Here is a 24,490-nt window from a genome sequence, read left to right on the forward strand (position 1 = left end):
AATTATTTAGATAGAAAAAAATTATTAATACATTTATCAAAACCTTATTATATATAATATTACTTTAGTATAAAACAAATAATAATTAGTTTAATTAGTTTTAATTTAAAAATATAACTGTAAAATAATATGATTTTTTGATGAATAGACCTTTTCAATTAATAAAATTTACTAAGATTACAATTCACAAAAAAGGGCTGGGGGATATAGGATCACCCCGCGAATGAGTTCAATCGACCGAAGCCGGAGTAAACAACATGGCCGCAGCCAGCAACTATAAACTATTTAAAACATGGTTGAAATAATATGATTTTAACTTAGATGATTTTTGTTTTTTAAAATTATCGAACAAACTAACCGGATAAGCATACAAAGAAAAAAAAAAGTTTGGAAAAGATATTAAATATAGATTTTAATTTGCTTTTTAGACGTTGAGCAGACAAGTCAGTTTGTCGTCGCCCAGTTTGTCAGTATTCATTGAACTGACTGCGAAATGCGTAGAATAAAGACACTGACACCATTCATGCCCATGGGATGGGATGCCCATGAAACGACTAAGCAGCTGACCAAATGGCCATTTATTCTAATTTATTAATTATTAAAAAATTGTAAAACTGTTATATTTTAATTTTTATAATAAGAAAATATCAATATCACAAGAAATCCTGATAGCAATATCACAAGAAATATATGTTTAATCACGGCCATTTGATTGGCTGGATAGACGCTTCCAATGGCTGCCGGTGCAAATATATTCGTAGCCGGTCCCAAAATAATTCTTAGTGAAGGACTGGATAAGGAGACTTCAAACCTTGAAACCAGTCCTATGTTTGGTGAAAAGTAGTCGTTTTTCCTTGAAATTTGACCTCACGCGTTGAAAAAACTAGTAAATGTTTTAAAAAACAAATGGCACGTGTCAAGTTATATAGAAATAACAAATTATTGGAAGGGCTCTCCCATCTAAGAAAACCCTTTTTTAAAAGAAAAATTTAAAATTAAATATTTTTATTTATTTTTATTTTTATTTTATATATTTTTTTTAAGGGCCGTGCTTTTCATGGCAAGCCAACGCAGCAATAATGAAAGACGGAAAAACATCCCACGTGAGAAATACAGGTAAGAATAAAGAATAAAGAATAGTGGCACTCGACAGCATCTTTTTGGACTTCGTAAGGAGCGAAAGAATAAAAAACAAAGTTAAACATACATTGCTGGATTTTCAACCCGACGAGTTGGCCATACTAAACCTGGGTTTGGGGGTTGGATAAGAGTGGTTAATAAATGCGGCAACAATTTCACTCGGCATATTACTCTGTAATTACTTTTTCGTGCTCTGATTTGAAAAGAGGGGCGTCAGTGAGATTATTGAGGAAAAAGAAATGAAGCCCGTTTTGCACGCAGTAATGGTTTCGTGTCCTGCACAGGGCCATGTGAATCCAATGATGAATCTCGCGGAGCTGCTGGCCATGCGAGGATTCTTCATAACTTTTGTAACCACTGAATGGATAGATCAGCGGCTTTTAAAAGCATCTTCCAAAGATGCAGCCGCACGTGACCGTGAGATTCAAGAAAGGGGCTTCAAATTTCGGTTTTTGACTGTTCCAGACGGCTTGCCACCTGATCATGGCCGAACTTCTGACATGGGTGAGCTCTTCATGGCAATGCAAAAGTTGGGCCCTGCTTTGGAAAGTCTGTTAACTGCAGCAGATGAATCTCAAGTTGTGCCGCCAATCACTTGCATCATTTCGGATAGCTTTTTCTCTTGCACGGTGGAGGTTTGTAAAAACCTCGGGGTGCCGAGAGTTGTGTTCTGGACTACTTGTACCGCATTTGCCATCATTCAGACAAACGCTCACTTCCTCCTTTCGCAAGGGTATATTCCTGTCAAAGGTACTACTCTCATTCTCATAACCATATATTAATATATATTTTTTTTGATGAATAGTTCTTTTCAATTAATAAAATTTACTAAGATTACAATTCACAAAAAAGCGCTGGGGGATACAGGATCACCCCGCGAATGTGTTCAATCGGCCGAAGCTCCTATAAATCACTCAATTTTGTTTTTCAGTTGTGTGATTAGAAATATTGGTATTAGAATTTAATAAGAGTAAATACAATTATAGTGTGATATTGTTATTATAATATAAGCAGTGATTCAAATAAATCCATTTTTGGTGAGAAATTTTTTATGGTGTTTATATCAGCAAATATATTCAACTCAGTTTTCAGTCTTTTGCTTATAGACCACATAATAGTACTTCAAGATTTCCCTTACAATTTTAATTATTTATATAGTAAAAAGAAATACTATTAATATTCCATCCAGTTTTTAATATTTTGATCAGAGGCATATAGAAATTTTTAAAGCTCCCACACTATTCTATCCACCAATTGTGAAAGTAGTAAAAACACTTCTAAATTCAAAAATGTTAATGATATTTTATGTCGTTTTTAATGCAAAATTGCATTAATTATTTTGAACTATATATAAGTTAGTGTAAGTCTGTATCTATAGATTTAGAGTCAAAGCTATCAAATTTCTACAATCTATATAATGCTTTACTTTTTTCTAGATAGAATTGTGCAAAACTTTTAAAACATCAATGTTTCAGATTGCACTTGCATCTTGATTATAGATGCGTGATTGGAAACATAGTTCTACAAAATTGAATATAAAAATAATAAGACAATTTTGTAAAGTATTTATATTAATCACCCTTCATCAATTCAGTATTCTGTTGTATTGCTTATAGGTTGCACAGTAATGCAGGTGTTCTTATAGTAAAAAGAGAAGCCTATTCAGATCAGCCTGAAAATGATTCTATCAATCAACAGTAAAAGAGAACACAATAAAATATTTAATAATCAACAAAACAAGCTAAAAAGTAAATTGGAAAGATGCTAATCTATAACTTTGAAAAATGAATTTAAAAAATAATCAATCATGTAATATCACATTGTCTATAATAAGCATAAACTTGTACACAATTATGAGTTTTATTTATTTTTAATTATTTTAGGCATGTTAACCTAAAAATATATTGATAATGTAATATCACATTGTCTATAATAAGCATAAACTTGTTTACAATTATGAGTTTTAGTTTTTTAAAAATATTTTAGACATGTCAACTTAAAAATGTATTGATAATTTTTAAATAGAAAATATAACTGAACTATTTTATGAGTAGAAAAATATTCAGAAAAAATTTTCTTTTTGAAAAAGTTAAATTAAGCACTTAACATTCAATATATATTGGAAAAACATAATTAGACATGAAATAAAGTTGAGTGATCTTGAATATTCCCCAAAAAAATATGACAGATTAAAAATATACTCTTGAATATTCTTAATCTGTCATGTTAGAATATAAGAGAGGTGATTATATACAAAGTGACACAATCGTTATAATTAAAACCCCACCAAATTCTATATTTGAAATCATTCTCTCTATCAATTATAATATCTTCTTCAACATAACCTTTTAAACCCTTCTGATAGAGCATGGGTACAAGAAGAAATATTTTAATTTTGGATCTCTCAAGGGCTAAAAGTCTCCAGACGACTTTTTAATGTTTGTAGATATTTGTTTCCCCTATACGCATGTATACAGCTACTTTGTACTGTGGTATATAGACAACAGGAAAAAAATGTACTGAAGTAGATGTATACAGCAGCAGCATTCTAGGTAAACAGAAAAATATTAAGATTAAGTGATAACATTTTCTGTCTTTGAAGGTGAATACATTTATTTGTTCTAGTATTTATAACAGAGCATATCTCTTGAAATTGCTTTCTAATATTGTTGTTTTGTGCTGTTATTATAGAGGAGGATTTGAAATCCAAAGACAAACTGATTACATGTCTTCCCGGAAAGCTCCCACCAATCAGGCCAACAGACTTGCCCTCATTTTACAGAGAACAACACATCTCTGAAAGCATTTACAGTGCCTATCTGTATGAATCTCGCAAGCAAAACATAGCAGATTACGTACTGCTAAACACTTTCGAGGAGCTTGAAGGACGTAAAGAAGCACAGATGGGTCTCAGCATTAATGGCTGCCCTGCTCTGGCAGTAGGCCCTGTTTATCTTCCAAATTTCTTGGAGGGGAAGAATTCAATGTACAGCATGTGGGAAGAAGATAAAAGCTGCTTCCAATGGCTGGATTCTCAAGCAAAGCAATCAGTGTTATATGTTTCCTTTGGTAGCATTGCCGTAAAATCTGAAAAGCAATTGCATGAACTGGCTCTCGGACTGGAAGCTTCTGGTTGCCCCTTCTTGTGGGTTCTGAGATCTGACATGGCAGAAGGCAAACCCGTGGATTTACCAGAGGGCTTCATTGATCGAACCAAGGATCGTGCTTTGATTGTCACTTGGACAAACCAGCTGGAGGTAAGTAGTTTGCTATTTATTTTTCAATAAACAGAGGTATATGATTTTATAATTTAAGCACAAGTTACTCTAATGTATTGATGTATTGTAGCGGCTGGACACTCATCTACTAAAAGAACAGTAGGCTATAATACATGTAGGTCAAAAATAACCAGGACATCCTTTTATCACTTTAGTGTGATTATAATTTTGTAATCATATTTCTTCTAGTAATCATAAATAAGCAAGATGAGTGGGATCTAAATTATACTGAAAGAAAAAGTTATTTATTTTTTTTGTCTTGTAACTTTCAATTGTAAGAGGAGATACATCCATTAAATCAAAGGATCAAAATATTAAAAAATAGATTTCACTATAATCAACATAACAATAAGAGAAATCAATTAACAATGGTTTAACTAATTTTGACTTCTTCATGTTGCTTGGATTGCTGGCCCATCGTTTATTCTTTGGCATATCTGGCTGGAGAGGAATCAAAGAGTCTTCCAAGATGTTCAAATTGGTGTTATGCATCTTTGGTGGAAGATCTCACATTTTCTTCAGGAAACTATTCAAGTGAAGTGTGTGCTAGATGGGGGCATGGATATGGCTGATCTTGCTATATGCAATCGCCTCAATTTTCATCTTCAAGATGGGGTTGCAACTCAATGGTATTGAAGAGTGCCCAAACAACCTCGGCAATAGGGGAAAGAACAAGTGAATCTGGAAGGGCATTGGACTTCTCCTGCTCATGGAGTTCTAAAAATTAACACTAATGGTTCTTCCTGGTGGAATCTAGGCCCTGCTAGTATTGGGGGAGTGGTTCATTGCAGCTCTATTGAAGTTAAATTTTTTTTCTTAGTGCATAAGGGTTACCATACTAACAATCTCATGGAGGCCCAAGCCATTTTATATGTTGTGGAACAGTGTTGCTTGTGGGGATGGCACAAGATTATCTTTGAGTCAAACTCCCAAGTGGTGGTGAACTTGCTTTCTTCACAGGAGCTTGAGGATGTTAGTTGGTAGCTGGTTACTATTGTTAATCAGACTCTTTTCTTTTGTACCTCTCTTGAGTTCATTAGCTTTACTTACATTCCTTGTCAATGGAACAGAGCTACTGATTGTTTGGCCTAATGGGCTTCTGTTCATGCTCCGAGCTGGAATATTATGGATAGGGGACAACTTCCCCTCAATCTGTTACAAGAATTTGATGAACTTGTTGCTCAAGACAAAGCTCCTTGTTGAGCTCTCCTTGTAATTATTTCATTCTTAATAAACGTTTGCCCCTCTTTTTCCAAACTTTGTGCACTTCAAGCCCCACTAGAACGAGGGTAATCTCATTTATAGATCTTAGAAGACAATAAATCATTCTTTGAAAATAGATAAGGGAGATGACCGGAAATCTGTAGGTGTATAGGGTGGCCACCCATCCCCAAATATAAGGGGACATTTCCTACCATTACCTATAAAAGAACATTTAAATTGGACATGATTGGTGACATTTCTTTTTCATCCCACTACCCTCAAAATGTAATGTTTAGGGGATAGAAAATATGTTCTCATGTAACATAGGTGTTTTGCACTTCATCAAATTCAAGCATGATACCTTAAAACTTGAATAATACTGAGCATTGATCACTTAGACATCTTGATCCCAAATTGATAGAAGTTTGATAAATGAACATTTTATGTGAATATGCTCTTCCAATAAATGAAGACAAAAAAAAACATAATAAGTTAAAAAAGAAAAGAAAAAATATCATTTAGATTTATAGGTTCCATTTGTAAGAGAAGTAGAACAAAGATTAAATACTTATCTTATGTAACAATATTAATCAACAGATGAAGATCTTTTATTATACTATCACATTATGGTAATAAGACCTCTAGAACTCATTGTGTAACCATTCTTGATATTATCACAACATTTCCACTCTTTTCAAAATAATAATAATCTATCCCTTGCACATGAAGAAATTATTAAAATCGCCCATTGCAACAAATGCTTAAGGTGATGGCAACAATCCTCAATATATTCACATTCAAATAATATTACAAATCTCTACTTCAAGAAAACTAACTAAAAGCATGATATTCATATAATTCTATTTCAAAACATAGGGACATGATATGAATTGACAAGTAATAACTACAAGCCTCCCTTTAACTAAAGTCATCCTACATTTCTATACAAATCTTTTATGTTTCTTGCTAACTTCAAAAAATTAGAGACATTGCAAATGATGAACATACATACATTTTATGGTCCTTTGTACAAATTTATTACACATCTTAGTATGCACTGAGTGACATGTCACCATGTGTCATGTGTCATGTGCCTCATGCCATGTGTCATGTTGTGTTTTAAGTTGGGTGACACTTTATTTTTCCTTTTGTGCTCTCTAATTTCTGTCTAATGATTATTTTTCACTTGATTTACAAAATGTAAAGCAAGTTTTCCATCTAGGTGAAAATGCCAATTTATTGAATTGTTTTGGGTTAAAACCCACTTAATTGACACGCAAAGTCTCTCTTTAACCCTACATTTTACTCTCCAAGTTTCTCTATTTTCTTCTACAACTAACTTGAATATTTTTCCAACTTCTAATATTTTTCATATACCTTCATCGGCCTTTTTCTACAATTATGTTGAGCCACACCCTCAATCATAGAATATACATATGATTATCAATAGTAGGCTTATGGTTACCTTAACTCCTAATTAAGTCATATTATCTTTATTGAATTTCTATCTAGTTAGTTAGGTTAGCCATGGGCATATTATCAATTTTAGGTCATCCTAGTTGATACCTATCAAATCTATAGCCTTATTGACAAACATTATGTGGTAAAAAAAGATTAATATAAGGAGCGAAAAATAATTGAAAAATGAAATGACTACTATACCAAGCAAGGGCATGAAAAAATAAGGAACAATAATGGGGACTAGGAGTGGAGGAAAATAGAATGCACATAATCCTCTTCCTAATTATTGGTGCTATACTTGTGGATGTCTTTTGGATTGAAGATGGGATGTTTGAGTCCTCCTATACAAGAATACCACTCTCATAAACAAATTCTCATAGAGCCTCGTGAATCTCAAATAGGTGGTGATTCCAGATTTCTTAACATATCATCAAGTCAAGGGAGACTTCTTTTGGGAAGCAATACAAGGGGATGTTGAAAAATTTATGGTTCAATGTATGATTTTCCAAATAAATAAAGGGGAGAAAATAAAGACACATAGTCTCTTGCAACCCTTTCTTATTCATGGCCAACATTGGGAAGAGGTTTCTATGTATTTCATTAGTAAGAATATCATTATGGAAGTGGAAGATTTCTTAACTAAATATCTCCCCTTTCTTGTATTATCACATTATTTTACAAAAAATATAGTGGTAACATTTATTTTCAAAAAAAAAAATAAAAGCTACTAGGGACATCTAAGCTTATTATTCTAGTGATTATGATCCCATATTAACTAGTAATGTTGGGTTAGGTCTATTCTCACATTTGGCATGACCTCAATCAACTCATAGTCCTACATATCATCCTTAATATGATAGGAAACTAAGAAAAGTCCAAATGATGAATAAAATGACAGCAACACACTTGTCTTAATAATTCCAATGAAGTACACAAGTAATTATAATAGATTCCACTCATACCTCTTACCAAAGTATCTAAAAATTCTTCATCTTTTCTTTGATATCTAGCATCAAGGCTCATACACATAATAATAATTCTACACATTCTATACATTAGAACCAAGGAAATACAATCCTTTATACAAATTACAACGAAGCATTTAGGTCTACTTTTTAGGACTTCCCCAATAAACAAAAAAATAAATACATAAACAAGTAGACCCATTCTATGTGAAAATTAAGACACTGATTATTAATCTCCTATCACAAATGATTATTAAAATTCCATAAATAAATTCCTAGCTAATATAAAAAAAACAACTTCAACTTCACCAATAAAATACAGAAAGAAATTCATAACACAAAGAGCACAATATTTTTCGACAAATTGTCCCTGGAAAACCCCTTAGGGAAAACTAGTTTTGTAGATGGAAAATATATTAACTTCAGAAAATTGAGAGATACAAAATTCCTTGCTTCTCATTAGTAGAATTTAGATAACCTTCTAATTTCTCCTATTGATATTACCCACTACTATCCCCAATGCTATCATTGTGCCCTTGCTAACACTGCAAGACTGTTTGCTATCACTGCAAACTCATTTGCTAACATTGCAAATGCTTCTAAAACTCCTTGTGTTCCTCTGTACTGTTCACCAAATTCCTCCCTTGACCTTGCTTTTATACTACCTAACCAAGAGGTTTCTGGTTGCTTCTTGATCAAGACAACCTAACCAAGAAGTTTCTAGTTGCTTCTTGATAACAACCTAACCAAGAAGCTTTTAGTTGCTTCTTGATAACAACCTATCCAAGAAGTTTCCAGTTGCTTCTTGATTAAAATAACCTAACCAATAGGTTACTAGTTGCTTCTAGAAGGAGTCAATTAATTAACAAATATTTGCTAATTAATCACATATGGATGAACAATTGTCCAAACTACCTAAAACTAACACTCCCTCTTAGTGAGGAAGCTATTCTGCATGACACCTAACTTATCTCTGAAGAAGTTGAATTTAGTCTTCCCCAATGCCTTATTAAAAAAAAATTCTACCTACTCCTCTATAGGTATGTACTATAGCTGAGCAACCCCTCATTGTACACAATTTCTGATGAAGTGATATCTGATGTCTATATGTTTAGACCTATCATGAAACACTAGATTCTTAGACAACTTGATGCAACTTTAATTGTCACAATATATCACAATAGTCTCAACCTTTTAACAAAATAAGGCTACTAACAACTTCTAAAGCCATATAGATTCACATGTCGCCATGCTAGCTGCTATGCATTCTACTTTTGATGAACTCAAAACCATGAATTTCTACTTCCTGCTAAACCAAGATACAACTCCTGATCCCAAACTGAAACAACACCCTAAAGTTCTTCTTTTGTCCATTGTACTTCCTACCCAATCTGCATCAATATAGCCCATTAACATGATACCTTCACCTTGAACATATCTAATCCCATACTCAACTGTACCATGCAAGTAACACAATACATGCTTGGTCGTTGTCCAATGCATTATCTTTGGTTCAACTATGAACTGACTCAGAGATTTTACTGCAAATGCTATATCTAGCCTAGTGTTCACCAAATACATAAGCGAACCAATCAAATGTCTATATAGGGTGGGATCTACATCCTTCTTTTTAGATGTAACTACCTTCATTCAATTCATGATCATGGGTGTAGACATGGCTTTGCAATCCTCCATCTCGAATCTCTTCAAGATTTTAATGTAATATTTCCCTTAAACAAAAAAAATTTCTCCATCTATCTACCACACCTCCATGCCTAGAAAGTAGTGCATACGTCCTCAGTTCTTCATCTCAAACTCTTTTACAAGGTCCCTCTTGCAGTCTTCTATGAGCCCTAGTGAACCTATAAGAAGTGAATCATCCACATAAAGAACAAGAATGAGAATCTCATCACCAACCACCAAGTAGTAGAGGTTAGCATCTGCTTCACTCTTCAAAAATCCCATTTCTTACAAGTATGTGTCAATGCACTCATACAACGCTCTAGGAGCCTGCTTGAATTCATACAATACTCTCTTCAATCTGCACATGTGGGTCTCTTTGCTATGTGCTACAAAGCCTTTTGGTTGCTCTATGTACACCTCCTCCTTTAACTCACCATCAAGGAATGCTATCTTGACATCCATTTGATGGATCTACCATCTCATCTATGCTACAAACGGAGATCACAACTTGTATAGAAGAATACTTGGCCACTAGAGAAAATGTCTCCTCGTAGTCTATTCCATCCTTCTAAGAGAACCCCTTGGCCATGAACCTTGCCTTGTATTTCTCAATGCTACCATCTACACCATGATTTATCTTATAGATCCAACATGATCCAACAACTACCTTATCTATTGGTCTAGGCACTACCTCCCACACATTATTATGCATTATTGAGGAATACTCCTCAACCATAGCATCCTACCATACTTGATGCTGTGCAACCTCCTAATAGCTGGAAGGTGTTGGAAATATTCAAGACTATGCTAGGTTACTAAGAGGGGAGGGGTGAATCAGTAACCTTAAAACTTTTAACAAATTCAATCCTTAATTGCAATAACCCAATAATCATTTAATAAATTAACTCAGATCTAACTGCATGTATAAAAACTGAAAACATAAACATTCATGACACATGGACATAATGATTTGTTGACCCAAAAACCTTCCAAATAGAAAGTAAAACTAGGGTGGGGATAATACCCACAAAACTTTAGTACTGCAACATAAAGTTGGCCTGTTAAGGCTTACAATGATCACTTCTAATGATTTTCCATGTTAGGAGCAATTAGGACTGCTAGGTCCACCTTGTTAGATGTTTTACAAACATACAATGAAGTATGCACTTGGTAAAGAGATTTAAAGAAAAGAGTGTTAAGTCTACCCTGTTAAAGGATTTGAAGCTGATTCACCTATTAAGATGAAACAATAAGTCTCTAACTTACAACTGAATTGCTGATTGAGATCCTTGAAGTACTGATCACCTCTATGTGATAGATGTAACTTTGCTGCTCCTGATATGGCCTTGCTATACACTCAGTTCTATTGTTGATTCACATTCACATGCCTGCATTTCATTCACATTATCTTATATCATTACTACACACTTGGATATGATACAATTCATTACATATATATCAATCCAATTCACATTATTACAAAGTCAACCATTACACAAGTTAACACCAATATTACAAAGTCAGCCCAAATGTAGATACTCGGGTTCTGAAACTCACTTGGTGAATTTCTGATACACGACATCAACTATTATTACTTAGCATCGTCATGTACTTGGTAGAAGTAGAGGCACGGTCCATACTAATCACTTCAACATAGTTTCAAACTCGGTATACGCTGGTGACTTGGTATAAACTACATTCCTTGTTTACCACAACTATGCTTGGTAGACACTATTCTTCATTCAACTTGGTTAACATTGGCTTTGCTTGACTTAAGCTGTTAACTTGGTAGAAACTGTAAAGCTTGGCAAACACTGAACTGCTCGGTCTAAATTGTAGTATTTGACAAACACTGAACTATTGTCTGAATAAGTGTTGTCACTAATAAAAAAACTTAACTTAATGTCAACAATTTCCCCCTTTGGCATTAGTGACAAAAACACATTTTAGCCAAAACTTATGTACAACATAGTGTGATACTTAACTTGGTATGGCAAGCAGATTTTTGAGATTTTTCAAAATTAGTCTTTGTAACTTTGTTATATATACATTTTCTTTGCATATGTCTCCCCCATACAATGTACATATCATGTCATACTAAGTATATCTCTTAGTATGGTATTTTTGTCTCATGATATATACAAATATCTCTCCTCCTTAATTATATACATGTCTCTCCCCCTTTTTGACAATAATGTCGAAGATTTATAGACAATCTACTTATATAGAGACACCAAAATGTGAGAGAAATTCAGAATGTACCTTAAGAATGAGAGTTAAGGTCTTATCCCAGTTATCTTGCAAAACTTTGTAAGATTGAAGAGCAACTTGTACTTCTGTAGAGAGCTCGATCATGTGATCTACAATTGAGAAATTATTGTCATGGATCAATGTTTTGGAATAGGCAATGTGCTTCTGCATTGTATCCATGATGGGAAGGATCATGTTCTGAATGTCTATGAGTGTAGACCGGATCCTTGCTTCCTCTCTCAATGATTTTTCCTGCATATTTGATAAGAATCTAATCTTTATATGATGTGCAAAGCTTGAACTAGGGTCAAGTTGCAACTGCTTTGCACTAGCCATCAAATCTTCATCAATTTTAGCCAATTTTCTCTTTATTTCCTTGATATGCTCGGTAACATCACATAACTTTGCAAAAAGAGATGTTACATTTGTATAAGAAGTTTCAAGACTTGTCAAAATTAAAGAAAGCTCTACCTACTAAATAGTTATTTGCTAAGCAATGCGCTCAAGCACTTTGTTATCAAACTTCTTTTTTGCTTTCTCAATTAACTTGTCCTGGTCAATGGAATCTTCATTGAATTTTTTGACTGCCTCTTCTAATTGCAACAAAATGTGTTGAGAAGAATCAACTTCAACACCTATAGCTTTGGTCAAAATATTTTTAGCATTTTCTATGATTTTATATTCTCTGTCTCTTTCTTCTCTCAATTTCTTTTGTTTTACTTTCTTATGGAGGAGTTGACTAGCTAATTGCATTTGATCTGTAGTGGCATTATCAAAGTCCCATTTGGGAATTTCAATTTCCTTATCTAGATCTATATGTTCATCTATTTCCTTTCCACTAAAAAAAAGTCTTGGTTGAACTAACTTTGGAGTTGATGCTTTAGATTTTGGAAGAGAAACAATAGTGGAAACAGTAGGACTAACAGTGAAAACTTGTACAGTTCTTACTGGTGGAGTACTAACTCGAATCCTTACAGAATCCAAAATTGATGTATTTATCAAACTTCCCAAAATTAAAATATTTGCACTTGTGAGGTACTGACAGAAGTATTTACAAATGAAGCACTTACTAGAGTATGTACAACTAAGGTAGCCAAAATTGAAGAGTCCAAAACTACACTTACTACTAAAGAACTTGAAATTGTGGAACACTATGTATCCATTGTTGATGTTGTCTTGATAACTAAAGGATTTTGTAGCTTAGTGGATGAAGTTGTAAACACTTCTATCTATGATGTGCTAAGCTGAGAGGTAACAGGGAGTGATTGGACATTTGATGTATCAATGGTTGTCACAACCAAATCTGCTAAAGCTGTCTCTATGCTTGATGATGTTGTAAGTTTTGTTGGAGAGTGAGGAAGTGAAGCTATGATAGTAGCAACTACCTTGACTGGGGAAATGTCTTCTTCTTCTTGCCTAGCTTCCTCTTCAGCTTCATCCTCTTTTTCTTGTTCATCATCCTTCATTAACTCCTGATATTCTTTAGCCTCAAATGTGACAAATAGAGTAGAGTCTTCTTCATTTTCTTCATTCTTGTCACTATCATCATCATCTTTGATTTCAATAGGATTTTCACTTGGTTTGTGAAGATGGAATACATTCTTCCATAGGTTTGTAGTATTCTTCACAACATAATCTATATCTTTCATCAAAACTAGACAAGTGTTGAACTTTAAAGTCATTTTGTTCTCATTGTCTTTTAATACTTTATTCACCTCTGCATCAGTCAAGTTGGGCACCAACTATTTCAACATTTGAAAAAAATTGTCTTTGATAGTCTGCTTGGTGTTTTCCCATCTAACCTTGACCTTATCCAACAAAATTGTAGGGATCTAAGATGCTAGTTGGTCTGGAGAGAATTTCCATTTTCCCAATTTGTCCATGACCAGATCTTCAACTTCTTTCTGTTCTGCTAGAGTCTTGGTCTCATACTTGAGTGCTTTAAAGTTATTTATTCTAGCACCTTCTATGAGTATCTTCAGCCTATCTTGAAATGTAAGAGGAGGTCAGTTGAAGACAACATCACTACCATATTTTCCTACTTTCTTCCTAGATCTTGTAAATACTGCAGTGGATGGCTTTGGTGGCTTGGTGATGATCACCTTTCCTTTTTTCCTTATTAGCTCTTCTTCCTTTTTAGATTCCTCTTCATTCTTTGATTCTTCCATATCTTCTCCTTTACCTTCAATTAGCATAAGAGGGGTGCTTGCTATTTTCAATTTTGTTATCCTCCTCTTGCCTTTGTTTATCGCCTATGAAAGCTTGATCTCAAGTTCAATTCTTTCTTTAGCCTCATCATAGGTTCCAAAGAGAGGTGCCTTTGGATCTATAGGCTCATTTATCAAGGCTTCAATGATTTCCTTTGCCTCATTAATGTTAACCTCATATGGAAGAGGTTTTACCCACACAACTCTGGGCCTTACTACATGGATGTATACTCTATCACTATCTACCATAAAGCAACATCATCCTTATAATCTTCAACCAACTTTTTTGGTATCCTAAATTTGTTACTCATCGTTTCTTTGAAAGTTTCAAAATAATTATCCATGATATTGTCAAAATTTTCACCCATTTCAGTGATGTACTCATTGATCTAATATAAAACTAGTGTGTCCTTTCTCTATACAATTTTGCCTTTAGAGGGGAAAAACTTTTGAACATAGAAAAACAAACATGTCAACAATGAGCCAAATTTGCATGGGTTATTCTTTGAGGCTCTAATGCTTTTCATATTTTTGTTAAGCTACTTCAACAACAAATTTGCTAGGTCATATGACAAATTCTTCTTTACGACCTTATATGCTAAGTCAATAGCTTCACAAGACACACTATTGAGGCAATTTGAATTGTAAATCTTGTGTGCTATCACATGGATGCCAAATTTTAATTTTGTATAAGTTACATTGCTGATTGTCATTCCTCTGCCATCCCACTTAGCTAGGGTTTTCTTTTATAACTCATCCTGACCTAGGGTTTTAGTGGTTTTAGCTTTGGTGAGCATGGGGAGACTAGTAATGTGATGTATCATTTTATTTGTAATCAAAATTGGTTTCTCTAACCATAGTTGACCATTATGAACTCAACTTAGGATATACCTAATCCATTTAATTTGAAAGTTCTGAGGTAGGTGATGAATATTGGTTAAACCTTTTTCTTCCAAATGTTTGTGTTTTGGTTGGAGAATTCCATCCACACATAGTTCACTTATGGCATTATCCATTTCTAGGGTTCCTATCTCTTGAATTGCACATCTAAAATGAGTTTGAATGTCATTTATGAGAAGTACCTTAGGTGGTATCTATGACTAAGCTCCATTCGGGTCGAGGGTTTTGACGATCGCTGGCACAAGTTTGAAGTTAGGGACTTTCAATTCAACACCTCATACCAACATTTTAGATCCTTTCTTCACCTTGTTGCTGCTACTAGATGCCATGGTAACTCGATAAGCTAAGAAAATTATTCAAAAAAAATTTACTGCAAATTCTACTCAAGGTTGCTTGGATGCTTTGCAAATTGCTCTATTCACAATATACTGAATTCATAGTGAAAATGAAGTTGATTTCTTGCCTTTTGATAAAACTCCTCATTAATGCTTAGTATAATGAGAGATATTGTATGTGACAACCTGTCATCCACTATTTATATAGATTGATCGGTGAAAGCTTGTAACTCAGAAAACATAACCATGTTACTCCTGACTCTGCTCGGTAGAGTCCGTGACCCAACCTTGCTCGATAGAGAAGTCAATTTGGTGATAACTGTTTACTAATGATTCTTTTGTATCTTGAATACCAATATGAATCTTTACTTCCTTTTAATTGGAACTGATTAAGATGTGACTTTGAAAACACAGTTCCAGTTCTTCCTTAAGAACTTAATTGGAAATGGTGGAGTCACCCACTTCTTGAGTGACATGACTATCATCACTTGAATTAGCTTGCTTAGTAGATTTAGGAATCCACTACTGTCTCATCTGCTTCCTAATGCTATCTACTTTTTCTTTCTTTTAATACTCAATTTTACCTATATTCATGCAATTCTTAGCTATATGACCAAGTTCAGTACATGTGTAACATCTTATGGTGGTATCTTTTCTTCTCATGTGATGTCTAACAAAATTCATGCCAATGTGTCTGTATTCTTCATAGTAATGACATCTACACCAAGTGTTGTAGTCCCAACTGAATATTGCCTTCACAAATTATTCAGTTGGATTAAATAACTTAGATCTACATTCAGATGCCTTGTGACCTTGTTTCTTGCATTTGTGACACTTTCCTTCAAATTTTGTTTTCTCTTTGCATTCATTAGCTTTATGACCATGCTGACTACAATTGTAGCATTTTCCATTGAATTTTTCTTTTCCATTACTCCAATATTTGTTTGATGTATGACCTATCTTACCACAATAATTGCAAGTAGGCCTTTGATTCCTTTGAGCACTTTGTTTGGAGGATTCACCTTCTTCTTTATATCTAAGTCCTGCCTTACCTTTTTGCCTATACAAACTCTGCTCATTTTGTTGATTCAATTGATCCATGTTTGCTTGGGATTTCATTATTCTTTCATTGATTTGATTTTTAAAATTGAGATCAACTTTCATCCTTTCATTGATTTTCCTTTTAGAGTATAAGTCATTCCTTAACCTTTCATTTTCATATCCTAGTCTTATGATTTCTTCATTTGCATTGGAGAGCTAATTAATAAGATTTTTTTGCTGAAGGGAATGATTTTGAATTTCACCATTCCTTACTTCCAAGTCTTCTTTTTCCTTATTCCTCAATTCTAAGATTTCACACAATCTTATTGACTGTATCTCTTGTTCTCTTTTCAATTTTCTTACTTCTTCTTGTAGGGAACCATTCTTTTCTAAGAGTTCTTTGATTACATCATTTACTTCATTTGAACTACTTGAGGAAAGAAAATATTCAATTTTATCTTCAACATATTGGTGGTCATTCATCTGATTCGCATGTTCCTTCCTTCTTTTTAGGGATTGGGAAAGATGTTCTTTTGCTTTCTTGAGTTGAGCTATGGCCATCTCTAGATCTAACTTTTTATTATCAATAGCTTTGTCAAGTCTGAATATCTCCACTGTCCTTGATCTTTGCTCAATCTATTAAACTTTATCCTGAGAACCACAAAGCTCTGATACCAATTGTTGGAAATATTCAAGACTATGCTAGGTTACTAAGTGGGGATGGGTGAATCGGTAACCTTAAAACTTTTAACAAATTCAGTCCTTAATTGTAATAACCCAATAATCATTTAATACATTAACTCAAATCTAACTGCATGCATAAAAACTAAAAACATAAACATTCATGACACATGAACACAATGATTTGGTGACCCAGAAACCTTCCAAATAAAAAGTAAAACTGGGGTGGGGATGATACCCACAAAACTTTAGTACTATAGCATAAAGTTGGCATGTTAATGCTTACAATGATCACTTTTGATGATCTGCCCTATTAGGAGCAATTAGAACTGCTAGGTCCACCTTGTTAAAGGTTTTACAAACATATAATGAAGTATGCACTCGATAAAGAGATTTAAAGAAAAGACTGTTAAGTCTACCTTGGTAAAGGATTTGAAGCTAATTCACCTGTTAGGATGAAACAATAGATCTTTGACTTACAACTGAATTGCTAATTGAGATCCTTGAAGTACTGATCACCTCTATGTGATAGATGTAACTCTGTTACTGCTGATATGGCCTTGCTATACACTTAGTTCTACTGCTGATTCACATTTGCATGCTTGCATTTCATTCACATTATCTTATATCATTACTACACGCTTGGATATGATACAATTCATTTACATATATATCAATCCAATTCACATTATTACAAAGTTAGCCATTACACAAGTTGACACCAATATTACAAAGTCAGCCCAAATGTAGATACTTAGGTTCTAAAATTGACTTGGTGAATTTTTGAGACACAACATCCACTGCCATTACTTGGCATTGTCATGCACTCGATAGAAGTAGAGGCAAGGTCCATACTAATCACTTCAACATAGTTTCGAACTCGATATACACTAGTGACTTGGTATAAATTGTATTCCTTGTTTACCACAACTGTGCTTGGTAGACACTATTCTCCATTCAACTCGGTTAACATTGGCTTTGCTTGACTTAAGCTATTAACTCAGCAGAAACTACAAAGCTTGGAAAAGACTAAACTATTCGGTCTAAACTATAGTATTTGACAAACACTAAATTGCTATCTGAATAAGTGTTGTCACTAATTTACCAAACTTGACTTAATGTCAACAGAAGGTTCACTATCTACCAACTAACTAACTAATACCACATAGTCATTAAACTTGGTTGGTTGTCTCCATTGTCTAGTACTTTTCTTAGGAGCTTCCAAAATCTTTTGAGTATCCCTTAGTGTCTCTTGAACCTCACAATTCCTATTACCAATTGTAGAGGATGAAATATCAACCTCCGAGTCTTCTAGATGCATTTCTTGTTGCACCTATTGCTCCATGCTCTGTGAATCTTCACCACCTAAGCCTACACTTGTACTAGTAACTGTACTTGTGCTTTGTTGCCTTTGACTAGGCCTTGGAGATTCTATTGGCCACCCACTCTGATTATTTGCTAGCAAATCTATGGACCTTCTAAATGCTTTTTCCTCCATGAACTTAACATTATGTCTGACAAAAAAAATTCTCATCCTAGGGATAAAAATCCTATATGCCTTTAAGGTTTCACTATAACTAACAAAGTACCCCCTCTTTGTAGTTTGATCTAACTTAGTATGTGTATCACCTAGAATATGACAATATGCCAAACTCCAAAGTATTTTGAAATGATTTACATCAAGCTTATTTCCTATGAAAGCTTCCTCTGGTGTATCCTCCCTAGTACCTTGTGTGGAACCCTATTCTAAATGTAGACTATTGTACTACACACTTCTACCCATAAGTAGCGGGGCATATCCAAGTCATGTAGCATAGCTCTTGCTGCCTCTAATATAAAATGGTTCTTCCTCTTAGCAACTCTATTCTATTGTGAATTGTAAGGCACAATCCACTCTCTCTTGATTGCTTCCCTAGTATAGAACTCCTAGAAGTTATTTCTTTTGTAGTCACCTCCATTGTCTAATTGAAGAACCTTTATCTTCCTTCCTATCGAGTTCTCCACTAGAGCCTTGAACTCTTGGAATCAACTGACAACCTCATCCTTAGTCTTCAAGAAGTATATCCAAGTTTTCCCAGAGAAATCATCAATAAAGGTAACATAGTACTCATATCCTTTGATAGACTTTGTTGACATTGATCCACATACATCTGAATGCACTAGATCAAGAACACCTTCAAATTTGGTGTCACTCCTTGGAAAAGATGTTTTTGCAAACTTCCTCAACATGCATCCTTTACATGCATCATCATGCTCTGTACTCACCTTGGGAACACCTATCACTATCTCATGAAGTAGTTTAAGCGCTCCATGATGAATATGGTCCATCCTCCTATGTCATAGCTCTCCAAGATCTCTAGGATTAGTGTTGCTCATGAGTGACTTAGGAGTATCACACTACAACCTATAAAGGAAAGCACTCCTTACTCCAATAGTTATGGGTGATTTCCAATCCTTGTGCTTAATCAACACATGTGTCCCTATAAAGAGTACATTATACCCCCTATCTTGAAGAATAGATACAAAAATTAAACTCATACCTAAGCCTGGCACATGTAGTACATCATGAACTAGAATTATCTTTGCATTCTCCCTTTGAAACTAAACAATCCCTTTCCCAAATGGGTTGAGTTTGGACAAGTTTCCCACAGAAATCTAGATATTGGTGTTCTCATCCTTATAACTAGAGAAATACTCTCTAACTCTTGTCATATGAAATGGTGCCCCACTATCTATATACCATGTAGTTTGTGAGGTTGAGCTCACCATACAAGCTATAAGTGCAAACTCATATTCCATTCTACTAGAGAGTTCTTCTGCACTTGTTGAAGTTGCCACCTACTTCTTTGCTTCTTCCTTTCTAGGAAATCACTAACATAGTGACCATACTCATGACATCCAAAGAACTTGACCTTAAAAAGGTCCTTCTTCTTCTTCTCACTTTGTGAATTTGATCCTTTGCTAGAGCCCTTGTTTTCTTTCCCTTTCCCTACTAGGGCAATGTTCTCCTATTCCACCTCACTTTTTTGACTCTTGTTGGCCCAATTGACAAGATTTAGTCTAAAATCCTCTTGAGTGAAATCAATCCATAGTCAATCTCAACTCGGTAAGGTATCTCATCCACTGACAACTTGAACAAAGAAACTCCACTGTTTAGAAAACCTATTTAGGGCTATTCTCACTAGCTCATCATCACTGGGACTATCTCCAATAATTCATCCTTGACAAATCTAAGTCTGCTGAGGTAATTTGTAACATCTTCTCCCTAGTTTATCCAAGTATTCTTTAGCTTCTCTCTAAGAATCATCTTCCTGTTGGTGGTAGTATTTTGGTATAGATTCAAAATGACATCCCACATCTTCACTATATCTAGCTCTGAGATATGTGGAACAATATGATCCTTGACACCATCGAGGATAATCCTCCTCACCTTGGCATCATCCTTCTTATATGCTAAAATTTGTGTTGCATCCATTGGTACAACTACAACACTGGTAACATAATGCTTGATACCATTTTCTTCCAACAATAAAGAAATTCTGGCCTTCCAAACACCAAAATTTGAGGCACCATCCAGTCTATCTTGATCTCTCAAACTAGCTAAAGCCATCTCAAGGGATTAAAGCAATAATAATTCTAAAGAGATTACACTAGGTTATATAAACCTTAATTTCTTTCCTAGGGAAAAACTCTTCTACTATCAACAATGCTCTGATATCATGTGAAAATTAACACTATTGCAGTAATTGATTATTAATCTCCTATCATAACTAATTATTAAACTGTTGTAAATAAATTCACAACTAATATCGAAAACTAACACAACTACAACTTTACCAATAAAGTATAGAAAGAAATTCACAACACAAAGAACACAATATTTTTGGACAAATCATCCCTAGGAAAACCCTTAAGGGAAAACTAGTTTTGTAGATGGAAACTATATATTAAGTTCAAAAAATTAAGAGATACAAAATTTCTTGCCTCTCATTGGCAGAATTTAGACAACCTCCTAATTTCTCCTATTGATATTCTCCATTATTATCCCCAATGTTATCACTGTGCCCTTGCTAACACTGCAAGACTATTTGTTATCACTGCAAACTCATTTTCTAACACTGTAAGTGCTTCTACAACTCCTTGTGTTCCTTTGTATTGTTTGCCAAATTCCTCCCTTGAGCCCCTTTTATACTACCTAACCAAGAGCTTTCTAGTTGATTCTTGATCAAGACAACCTAACCAAGAAGTTTCTAGTTGCTTCTTGATTAAAACAACCTAACCAATAGGTTACTAGTTGCTTCTAGAAGGAGTCAATTAATTAACAAATATTTGCTAATTAATCACATATGGAAGAACAACTATCCAATCTACCTAAAACTAACATTCTAAGGCATACATGCCTTCTCAAACAAATATACAAAAACATGACATAAATCAAATTACATGCCATGATCTATAATTAATATTTCCCACATTAATACATGCCACACCATCCTATTGACTACCAAAATAATAATTCGATGATATTAATCAATGAGTTATCATGAAGGTAATAATTTATCTCACTTCGTACATAGTCATTAAAACATATTTAAATAAAATTTCAAAGCTTCCTAGCCTTATTACAATTAATATTATATTTATGTTCAAACTATTCTAATAAAATATATGCACAAACATGCACACACACATCATAAAACAAGAGTCAAAGAGATCCAAGGAAATAGAGGGGTTGATCATTAATGTATGCATCAATACCATGTCTAATAATACAAAAATATAAGATTGGTTGTTTTGTGAAGAAAAGAGTACTAAGTTTATTAAAAGAAATTACAATGTAATGCACTATGTATAGTAGATTCTATGAGATGGTAATGTTTTTTTTTTTCTATATCCAATATATAATTATGGAAAAATGATATCTTATTGAAATAATTATATTTTCAATATGAGAAAATTTTACAAATTATTTACAAATTTATATTTATCAAAATGAAAAAAAAAATCTATTCACTCAAATTTGAAGTTATAAATAGACAAAAATATTGAACAAAAACATAAAAATTTATATTGTATGAAGAGTTAAACTCCAATTAACTTAAGTTTTTAGTATTTGATTTATAATTTAAATTTTACTAAAATAAAATATTTAAATAAATTTATTAGTTTACATCATTTTAAAATTTAAAAATGTAGACAGGATTGAAGAGTTATTAGCAACTTATTATTGCTCATTTTAAATTTATAAAAGTATAATATAACTTCAAAACTTCACTCATTTATACTTGATTCTTACATAATAAAAAATAAAATAACTAACTAGATATAAGATTAAAATGTCACAAAAATAATTAAATGTTTTAAGCATGAATAAATTATAAAATATAAATTATGATTTTTTTATAGGTAATTAATTGAAGTCTAGATTATTTATTATTTCTTTAATATTATTGTTAAGATTAATTATTATTATGTGTTACTTTCGAATAGATTTGAATCCAAAATCTCCAAAATTAGAAGCTTGCAATTTATCGATGCATTGTAGGCTCTTGCCTTCAATTATAAAATGTTAAATAACAAAAAATTAAAATTTTGAATAGCTTTTAATAAATTTTATCTTTTCTATAAATATTTAAATAGTATATTTTTAATCTTCTAATAACACAATTAGAATTTGATGGATAAGGTGTATTTAATAGACCTATTTACCTTATCTATGCATATAAAACTTGATGACACATGAAGAAAATATTAGATACTATAAATCAATTACATACTCAATATCACATTATTTATGACAAGAATATTTGTTTCTATTAGATTTTATATTTTTAATTGTACAAAATAATAAAATTTATAATATATTTTAAAAATATCTTAAATTGAATTTTGTATGGTTGTAGGTTCTTTCCCACCCATCTGTAGGAGGTTTTCTTACACATAATGGGTGGAACTCTACCATAGAGGCCATTAGTTTGGGAGTTCCTATGATTGGATGGCCCTATTTTGCTGATCAATTTGTAAATTGTAGATTCTCCAAAGATGTATGGAAGATTGGCTTGGATTTTGAAGGTGTTGATTCAAATGGATGCAAAATGGTGACAAAGGAGATGGTGGAGAGTACAATTAAAAGTTTGATGAAAGGTTGCATGGGAAATAAGTTGTATGAAAATGCTATGAAATTAAAGGAGTCTGCAAACAATGCTGTTATGAAAGGAGGTACTTCTTATATAAACTTGAACACTTTTGTAGAAGACATGCTGAAAATAGCCAAATCCTATATGTTGGATTATTAAAACAATAGAATTTGTCTTCTATGAAAATTTATTACTAACTCAATATGTTCATTATAAGAGTTAACAAGTACTAATATTTTTAGAGATATGATCTAAAATCAAACATTTATTTTAATATGAATTATTTATTATTTCATATATCTCACATTACATTTTTTATTGAAATTCAGTTTGATACAATATTTTAGGGGAATAAATTGAATTTTTTTCATTATTTTGTTGGGATGCAATTAATCAATAATATTAACATATAAATAAATTTTTTAGTTTGACTTATTTTTCTATCACTAGAAATTAGAATGACCTTATTTCTTGCTATTTTTCCTTAGTCCAAATCACCTTAATGTTTCTACCTCAATTATCAATTAATATCAATGTTTTAGTCTTGTAATTTAGAATTTCATATCTTTACCTCTCTCACCAAATTTTATAGAAATATGATTCTAGCTTCTTGACTTACATGTTATAGATCTCAAGTTATATCAATTTAAGTGTACTAATTATTCATATTTAAAAAAATCATTTTAAGTCATTTTGATAATCACTTTGTATTTAAAAAGAGTTATCTAGCATATTAGTCATAGTTTAGTATCAGTCTAGCCTATATATCACTTTCTTTATTTTATATGTCATCAATCATGTTATATTTCCTATGCAATCTATTTATCATTAATGAATTCAACAATAATTCTTCTATCTATATTAAAAGATGGAGAAGTTAAATTGAACATTAATAATTTGTCTTACACTAGAACAAAGAATAAGAATAAAAGTTAATTAAATTTCTATACAAAAATTTAAAAGTAGAAAGAGTTGCACAACATTAAAATTTCCAAGAACTTATGATCTCATCCTATGCTTTAGAATTTCATAACACCATTTATGTCAATTCCATAATCATTATGAAATGCTTTTGGAATTTCAGAGCACCTTTATAATCAAGTCCATGATCATTATTATTTCTTATAACATTTAAGCTATTCAAAGCAGTCAAAGTTAAAAATTCCATCATAAGCTATATAATATTCTAATGGGTGAGTGCAAGCTAAT

General features: G+C 32.9%; 1 protein-coding gene across 2 annotated transcripts; it reads left to right on the forward strand.

The window, feature by feature from the left end:
- Positions 1–1,326: 1,326 nt before the first annotated feature.
- Positions 1,327–23,576, forward strand: LOC149541700 (7-deoxyloganetin glucosyltransferase-like). Of its 2 annotated transcripts, none has more exons than XM_089796107.1 (3): positions 1,327–1,890; positions 3,832–4,397; positions 23,048–23,576. In XM_089796107.1, exons 1-3 carry the CDS (start codon positions 1,380–1,382, stop codon positions 23,438–23,440), a joined length of 1,470 nt encoding a protein of 489 aa, XP_089652233.1. In that variant the 5' UTR covers positions 1,327–1,379; the 3' UTR covers positions 23,441–23,576. The 2 variants fall into 2 exon arrangements, with proteins under 2 accessions (XP_089652233.1, XP_089652234.1); XM_089796108.1 differs by having other exon boundaries at positions 23,176–23,361.
- Positions 23,577–24,490: the final 914 nt, after the last annotated feature.

The sequence above is a fragment of the Cupressus sempervirens genome, chromosome 8 (genome assembly GCF_028749045.1).
Source record: "Cupressus sempervirens isolate cs-2001-9-10 chromosome 8, ASM2874904v1, whole genome shotgun sequence".
In the NCBI taxonomy this organism is placed as follows: Eukaryota; Viridiplantae; Streptophyta; class Pinopsida; order Cupressales; family Cupressaceae; genus Cupressus; species Cupressus sempervirens.

Bases quoted from the DNA above. Each gene is read 5' to 3' on its own strand.
- LOC149541700 (XM_089796107.1), top strand. From the start codon at position 1,380: ATGAAGCCCGTTTTGCACGCAGTAATGGTTTCGTGTCCTGCACAGGGC. The intron at 1,891-3,831 runs GTACTACTCTCA...CTGTTATTATAG, and splicing joins AGGGTATATTCCTGTCAAAG to AGGAGGATTTGAAATCCAAA. The intron at 4,398-23,047 runs GTAAGTAGTTTG...GTATGGTTGTAG, and splicing joins CTTGGACAAACCAGCTGGAG to GTTCTTTCCCACCCATCTGT.